At 47.9% G+C, this 8,335-nt stretch overlaps 1 protein-coding gene across 2 annotated transcripts in view; it reads right to left on the bottom strand.

Annotated features, from left to right (window-relative positions):
• Positions 1-8,335, bottom strand: part of Myo1a (myosin IA) — a 27,535-nt gene that overhangs the window by 12,502 nt on the left and 6,698 nt on the right. For both annotated transcript variants that reach the window (XM_004647047.2, XM_023707276.1), the window contains 10 exons: positions 5,838-5,903; positions 5,594-5,698; positions 4,445-4,507; positions 4,070-4,270; positions 3,684-3,910; positions 3,154-3,354; positions 2,859-2,952; positions 2,377-2,526; positions 2,209-2,277; positions 1,630-1,704 (listed from right to left, as the gene is read on the bottom strand). In XM_004647047.2, coding sequence (XP_004647104.1) covers positions 1,630-1,704; positions 2,209-2,277; positions 2,377-2,526; positions 2,859-2,952; positions 3,154-3,354; positions 3,684-3,910; positions 4,070-4,270; positions 4,445-4,507; positions 5,594-5,698; positions 5,838-5,903 — 1,251 coding nt within the window. The remainder of the gene's footprint in view (positions 1-1,629; positions 1,705-2,208; positions 2,278-2,376; positions 2,527-2,858; positions 2,953-3,153; positions 3,355-3,683; positions 3,911-4,069; positions 4,271-4,444; positions 4,508-5,593; positions 5,699-5,837; positions 5,904-8,335) is intronic.

Below are 8,335 nucleotides of genomic sequence, written 5' to 3' on the forward strand. Positions count from 1 at the left end.
AAAAAAAAAAAGACAATACTGAATAAAGTTTTAAAAATAACCATTGCCCAGACAGTGGAATATACTTTAAAAATTAGTTTTCTATCTAAAAAGTGGGCAAGAAAAAAAAAAGGCCTACCTCACAAGGTTTTGAAAACCTTAGCATTAGCCTTCCTATCACCAAGAAACACTTGGGAGAGCCAGCCTGATAGCTCAGTGGACTAAAACACCTGCTTACACAGAGCACAGGGCCCTGGGTTCAATCTCCAGCATGCTGTGCTGGCCCTGCCCCCGCCCCCGGAGTGTGCTGAGACAGTGGTTGAGACAGGGTGTGAACGTGTAATTCTAGCACTTGGGAGGCTGTAAACAGGAGAATCACTATGAGTCCCATCTGTGTAGTAAGACCCTGTAGACCCTGCCCTTAATACAGAAAAAAAGAAAAAAAAAAAAAAAAAACGCTTTGGGAATCTAAGTCACATGCTGGGGTAGCAGGGAGGGGTCAACTATTATGGAAATACTGGTGGAAGCCAGCAGCATCTGTGTTGACATTCAGCAGTTGCCTGAAGAAATGCAGGTGGAAGAAAGAGTGGAGGAAGGGCCAATCAGGAGACAAGTGCAAAACCAGATTACAAGCCTCAGGTATGCTGCGAGACAGCTTATACACTGGGGAGTCAGACACAGTGGAGCCAGCCAGAAAGGAGGCAGGGCAAGGAAGAAAAGGGCCACGGAAGAAGAAACTCACACCCACCCCAGGGAGGAGGGGGAAGAGGTGAAGGCTGGGCAGGCAATGAGGAGAACCTACGGTTACAAGGTCCCATTGCTCTTATAAACTGGAGAAACCCCCTCCCCTCGTAACAATGAAGAGAGGCTCCAAGTGAAGGTGTCTTGAATCTGAATGAACACTCTAATAAGGGCCCTAACAAATGCCCAAAATTGCACTCAGGTGATATCAGTGACAACTTACTACAGCCTTCTAGCAGAGACTGTCAGCTCCTCCTCCTCCTCCTCCTGCTCTCTGGCCTTTCTCAGCAGTGCCACTCTGTCCCTGGCTTCCCTTTGACCCCTCTCAGAAGCTCTATTGCTGTCTGACAGATGTTTCCAGCAACCACTCATGGCTGTCTCTGTTGTCCTTCCACTGGAAACTACCCACAATATGTGGGCTTGCATTTGCCTCTTCCTGCCCCAAATCCTCCAGAATGAGAGGGCTCCTCCAGAGATTTAGTTTCTGATTAGTCTGCTATGGGTTCATATGAGACAGAAAGAAGAAGATCCTCTCCATTTTCACCCAAAATATATTTCAGAAGTTTGGTCTAGTTAACCTTTCATGATCTTCTGTCTTCCGTCCAGCCCCAGTCTGTATCCCACAGCCCAGACAATAGTGCGCTGGGAGCACCTGTCCTGTCCCCAGGCTGCTGCCAGCAAACACTGTAGCAAAGCCATTGTCCGATTCTTGCTGGGCCTGAGGCCCCTGGGGCCTACTCCCTGCGCGAGTTGCTTTTCCATGCTTCTCCTCCCAGGACCCAGGGAGAAGCAAGCTGAGCAAGCTCTTGAGGGAAAGCTTTGAGTCACATGAAGACTGCCAAACATGTCCCAAACATGTCCCAACCTCCTCTACCCCACCCTACCACTCCCCTCACCCCCAGCACTTACTATGCTCTTGTAGATGAAATTCCCCATGATGAGGGCAGCCCCAGACCGGAAGTATTTTCGGTAATTCTTGCGAGCCTAACAGGAATACATGAGAGAGGCACCAAAGTGAAGACAGCCTCTAGAAGAGTTGCTGCTGTTTTTTCAACTACACGAGGAACAAAGAGCTGAGCTCAGCAGAATAAAGTGCCTGCTTAAGCAGAGCACAGCACCCTGGGTTCGATCCCTAGCCTGCTGTGCCAGCCCCACCCCTGAGGCGTGCTGAGCTGGCAATTGAGACTGGGCGTTGTGACACGCGCCTGTAATCCCAGCGCTTGGGAGGCTGAAAACAGGAGGATCACTATGAGTCCAATCTGTGTAGTGAGACCCTGTAGATCCTGTACTAAATATGAAAAAAAAAAAAAAAAAAAGAGCTAAGACTGTAGTAGGAGAGAAGTAGAGCCCTTCTGCCCAATCACACATATGCTCCAACACAGGAATGGCACAAGGATGGCCTAAGTGCCAGCAAGACTCATCCAACAGCTGGCACAGTCCAGGAGGAGCTGTGGGTGGGAAGGAAGTCTCTCTCCCACTCCCCATTACCTTCCACCCTCTCACGAAAGCCTGGATCAGCAGTGCTGATGCCTTCATCTTCCTGTAGTGGTTCTTTTGCTGTGGAAGACATTGGTACTCTTAGCAAAAGCTACATCCAAAACCACCTTTCCCACTCTAGTAAAAGTGAAGGCAATGAGACTTTGAGTGCATCTGTACCCTGTTGCCCCGAAACCAGGCAGAAATAAGAATCTGACTCTTCCTCATCTGCTGGTAATGGGTGCGGCAGCGCCATCCTCGGTAAATCTTCTGGATGAGGGTGGCCAACTGCTGGAGCCTCAGGCGTCTCTGCTCTTCCAGGTAGAAAAGCTACAGAGGAGGGAAGGGTGGGGCAGAGGGGTTGGCCACAGGGAACCTTCTCTTCTGTGCTCTCTTCTGAGCCCCACAGCACCAGGGCACCCCAGCCAGCATCTTATTTGCTCACCCCAGCCTTCATGGAGCTCTGCTTCAGGGGGAAGTGCTCAAATGGGACAGAGTAGCACAGCTGACCCCCACCACTCAGGTCAGGGAGGTGGGCAGCATATGGTTTCCAGGGGAGGAGTCCTGGCCAAGAGGAAGCCTCAACTACCCAGACTAAAGACAAGCCTTCTCTCCAGCCTCTCTTACCCTACCTCCCAAGAGAAGTGCTCCCCCTGACTCACAGTCTTGGGGCTTCTGATGAAGATCTTTGTCTTCCCAAAGGCCAGCTCCTCTGAGGACAGGCTCAGCTCCCCCAGCACCTTTTCAACGCCCTCCCTATCAAGGTAGAAGGGAGGAGGCTAGAAAGGAGAGTCTTGAGAGAGAGTCCTCCAGCCCTAGGAAAGGATCACTCCTTTCCCCAAGTACCCATTCGCCTGGCTTCAGCAGACATGCTCATCCTGGGCTCCCTCTTGTGCTCCCCAGAACTGTTCCCCACACTACCCTTTACTGCTTCCCAATCTCCATACTACATCTTACCGGTCTCCCCCATTCCAGTGAGGCCAAGTGCTCCGGCTCAGCAATCGGTACCTTTCCAGGAAGGACTTGTAGACTTGGCGGTGGGCATAGCCTGCCCGTCGCACCCGCACATTCTCCAGAAGCCCTAGGTAGCGCACCTGGACTACCACAAGCTCTGAGGAGAACTGGCCCCGATGCTGATACTCATTGGGCTTTATGCACCTGGTGGGAGGTGGGGTAAGGCACAGGCCTAAGGAGGTGACACCATTGCCAGTGGACTATCGTGGTCTAGACCCCTGTTCTGCACAGTCCCCCTAGTCAAAGATTTCAGTGGTGTGGACTTATTGGCTTTGCCAGTTTCACTCATGATTCTGACACATACATCCCCAACCATTTGTGGGAAACCCTGCTCCTCATCTGGCTGTTATTCATGAGGAAATGGCCTCTGAAACCCTATTCCAGACACACTCCCATGGGCATGTTCTACAGTGCATGGCATCTTCACATGCCTTGACAAATGAAGCATGTCCCTTATGTGCCTGGGTTGTTACCTGATGTAGTTGGGGTTCTTGGCATACAGGCTCTTCATGAGTATGGCCACAGAACTCTTGAACTGGGCCCCCGCAGTTGGGGGACGTTTGAGAGATGCCTGCTTGGGATCACCCTCAGAAAACAAAGACCGAAGGAGTGGGTGCTGGGCCTTCCACATGGCCTGGGACAGGTCTCGGAAGAGTAGATCATTATTCTTGTCCATGAAACCAGTTACATTGTACATCACCTGTGGAGAAGAAACTGGGTTTGGAGCCCCTGTGACTGTTCCAGCACTTGGTCCACGCTTCTAGGCTAGTTGTAAAGTATTTTCAGCTGTCACCTCCCCCACAGGTCCTCACCCACTGTCTTCAGCCCTACACCTTACCCTGCAGCCTCCCTACATCACCTTGCCTGCATAGTGGCAGATGCGGAAGCAGCTGAGGCCCATGCTGCGGTCATACTGATGCTGGGCATTCTGGGTGACTTTGCTCTCATAGTGACTGTGCTTGGAGAAGAGCTGGTTCAGCTTTGCTAGGAAAGTAGAGTCACTGACCACCCCTGGCCGCAAGCACTCCTCGTCCAGCATGGCCAGGATGCCTCGCTGATTCTGGACCAAGGGAACAAGGTCAGTGCAACCTATCCCCGGTCCTTCCCCTTGACTCTTTCTCATCCTTTGCCTACCTTTTCCATTCTTTTCAAGCAGGACAATCAGGAGAGGCAGGGGAAAGATGTTCAGGCAATTTGGAAAGGGAAATCCCAGGAGCAAGCTAAAGTAACTCACATGCTCGATGAGGTTACAGATGATGCCATTGTCGAAGTAGTCCACCTTTGTCCATGGTATGCCCTGGCATGAGGAGACACAATTACAGAACCAGGTCTACATCAAGTCTCCAAATCGTTACCAGACACACGTTACCTTTCCCCACACTGCAAAGGACCACAGAAAGGCCCTTAGTTCAGAGGAGTCCTTGATAGGGTTCTGTTTATGTCCCCATCCTTCAAGTTCGGTGGAGTATTTGTGGGGTTGGTGTATAGAATCAGAGCACCTGTGTGAGAAGGTGAGACAGTGGAGAGCACTGTAGGTGGTACAGGGTGGGAAGGAAGCACAGTGCAGTGGGTACAGTTTGGGACAGAGACTCCTCCAGTTTGAGAGGGAAGGCACTCTAGGTGTGGAAGAGTAAATGACCACAATACACCTGCAATAAACTATAACCGTGGAGCACACCATGAGAGTTTATCATCAAACAAAGCTAATTTGATGCATCTTTAAAGATTCCCTGAAGTTCTGCCACAGTGATTCCTGAGAGTTCAAAAGGGAACATCCCTGGCAGGGTTTAGAGGAGCGAAACTCAGTCATTCACACTTTGAGATGGATTAGCTTAATCAGAGAGCTTTTTTAACACCTAGCCATAGAAGACAGGGGTTTGCACTGAATCAGGGGGAGTGTGGAAATTGGGAGCCCTGGAGCACCTCTGGTGAGGAAGTCTAGAATCAGGGTGCCATAAAAGGGGATGGCAACGTCAGCCAGTGCTGGAGGGACAGCATTCTGAGATGGTAGAGAACAGCACAAAAAGGGATGTGGTAAGGGTGCCAAGCCCAGGAGAAATGTCCCTTCTAAATTTGGCTCATAGGCTGCCACGGGCCAAGCGCAGCTGTCACTTCTCTCTTGTCAGGACTCTCTCTACACTCACCCTTCCATCAATCTGTCTCCTGCCTAGTCTGGCCTGGAGTGGGAGGCCGGGGACACAGAGGGTGGGGAAGAGACCAACAGGGCTATGTGGGGATGCTTAATGCTCAGTTGTGGAAAGGAAACTGCTGCCCTTGTCTTCCCTTCCGGGGACAATGTAGAAGCTGTGATCAAGGAAAAAAGAGTGGCTTGGGTCTAGGGGTCATTTAAGAAGGAGAAGGGGAGGGGCAAGGGTTACCTTACCTCTCTCTTATATTCTTCTTGCTCTTCCTTCAGGGTCAGCTCTATGAACACCTGCTGCAGCTTCTCATTGCAGTAGTTAATCACAAATTGCTCAAAGCTATTGTCCTGAGGATCAAAGCAAAGACCAGCTCACACAAGGCCCTGCCTCCCTTGTAAGCCCTACCTCCCCTCCCTCACACCCCTTATGAGCCTGCCCCCCAATTCTTAGAGAAGCAGGCTATGAGATTGAATGAGTCGCTCTCACCTCCAGTATCTCAAAGCCATAGATATCTAGGACTCCCATTACCTTCTTCTTCTCCCCAGTGCCCACCTGAAGAGGAGGACAAGACAGATCTGAGGCACTCTATGCATACAAGGCCAGGCTCTTCAGGGACAAATGAGGTCAGGATAAGGGCAAACAGACCTAGCGGGAGCTTCAACAAGTTGGAACTATCATGTCTTATTCTTTCCCCTCATTTATTCCAGAAGACAAGCAAATGAAGAAGCAGGAAAGGAAGATGCAAACAAATGCCAGGATAATATGCCCACAGTATGAGGTAGAAAGGCATTAGTACTCTGGATCTGGGATAGCATTTGCCTATAATCCTAGCACTGTGGGACAGTAAGGTAGAGAACCACAGGTTCCTAGCCTAGGCACCTTAGGAGATCCTGACTCAAAAAAAAAATTAAAATTAAAAAAATAAAAATTTAGGTCCAACAAAATAGCTAAGCAGATTAAAGCACCTGCTTAGGCAGACTCAGTGGCCAGGGTTTGATCTCCAGCATGCTGTGCCGGTCCCGCCCCTGGGGTGCACTGAGGGGGTGATTGAGACTAGGCGTGGTGGTGCGTGCCTGCGATCACAGCTCTTGGGAAGCTGAACACAGGCGGAGCACTACAAATCCAATCTACATACTGAGACCCTGTAGACCCTTACTTTAAAAAAAAAAGCAAAAAAAAAAAAAAGTTAAAGGGCTGGGGATTTAGTGAATGAAAAGGTCCTGAATTCAATTCCTAGTACCACACACACACACACACACACACACACACACACACACACACACAAATTGTTTCAGGCTAATGACCATCCCTTATGTTTGTAGAGCACTACAAAAAAAAAAATCTATGTCATTTAATAATCATAATCAGGGCTGGTGTAATAGCCGGGCATACTAAGCACCTGCTTTGGCAAGCACAGGGACAAGGGTTTGATCCCCAGTCCTGAATGCCGTGCTAGCCCCACCCCCAGCGTGCACTGAGTTGGTAACCAAGTCCTGGCATGGTGGCACATGCCTGTAATCCCAGCGCTAGGGAGGCTGAAAACAGGAGGATCACTATGAGTCCAAACTGCATAGTAAGACCCTGTACCAAATACATAAATGGAAGAAAAATAAAATAATCATAATCATATTAGGCATGATTATTTCCATGTTACAGATGAAAAAAATTACAAAAAAGAAAAATATTTACCCTAGTCTAAATTCAAATTCCATCTTATCCTGCTGCCTATCAGTAATAGCTTTTATATAGATAGCACTTTTATGTAGATAATTATTTAACAGCTCGTGACCAGGGTTGTAGCTTCATGGCAGAGCAAATTGTGGCATGTACAAAGAGCCTGCAGTTAGCCAGGTGTGGTAGGGCACACCTGTAATCCTAGCACTGGGCAAATTGACATAGGAGGATCACTGCAAGTTCAAGGCCAGCCTGGGCTATGTAATGAGTTCAAAGTCAGCCCAAACTATATAGCAAGACCATGTCTCAAAAAAAAAACCAAGGGGGTCAGGGAGATGGCTCAGTGGAATAAGCGCTTCCCTGGCAAGCACAAGGGTCTGAGTTCAATCCCCGGTTCTGCCAAAAAAAAAAAAAAAAACAAGGACCTGGGTTCAATCCCCAACACCAAGAAAATGAACAAATAATAGCTTCATTGGCTATAATTCACATTCTATATACACTTTAGTATTCAATGACATTTTTAATTGTTTGAAATGTTGTAAAATCAACACTACTCACTACTTTTTTTTTTTTTTTTTTTTTTTTTGGTACCAGGAATCAAACTCAGGACCTTACACTTGTCAGGGTGGTTCTATGCTACTGAGCTATCTCCCCAGACCCATCCCCACTACTTATCCAGAGTGTTTTCATTACTCCAAGAAGAGAACTACAGTGCCTATTAATAGTTTTTTCCCCCTTCCTCCACCTCCTAGTCACTGGCAATAATTGATCCATTTCCCATCTCAGTAGATTTGCCTATTCTGTACATTTCATATGAATCATACAAAAGGTAGTCTTCTGTGGTGGGCTTCTTTTACTCAGCATAACATTTTCAAAATTCATCTGTTTTGTAGCATATAATAGAACTTCAAGTGCAAAGTCCTAAATTCAATTCCTAGTACCAAAAAAAAAAAGGACTTCATTCCTTTTTATACCCAAATAATTCTGTTGCACAGATATACTACATTTTGTTTATCAATTTATAGACACTTGGGTTACTTCTACCTTTTGGCTGTTATGAATAATGCTTCTATGAACGTACACAAGTTTTTGTGAGGACACCTGTTTTTACTTCTCTTGGATGTAGACCTAGGAATAGAATTGCTGAATCATATGATAACTATATACATAATATTATCTGATCTCATTAAACCCGGTGAAGTAGGTGGTCATAAATGTTTTAGTGGACATCTAAATTAGATAACCCGGGGCTGGGGAGATGGCTCAGTAGAAATAAGCACTTGCCTGGCAAGGGCCTGAGTTCAATCTCT

Source organism: Octodon degus, unplaced genomic scaffold, assembly GCF_000260255.1.
Source record: "Octodon degus isolate 3935 unplaced genomic scaffold, OctDeg1.0 scaffold00286, whole genome shotgun sequence".
NCBI classification, from domain to species: domain Eukaryota; kingdom Metazoa; phylum Chordata; class Mammalia; order Rodentia; family Octodontidae; genus Octodon; species Octodon degus.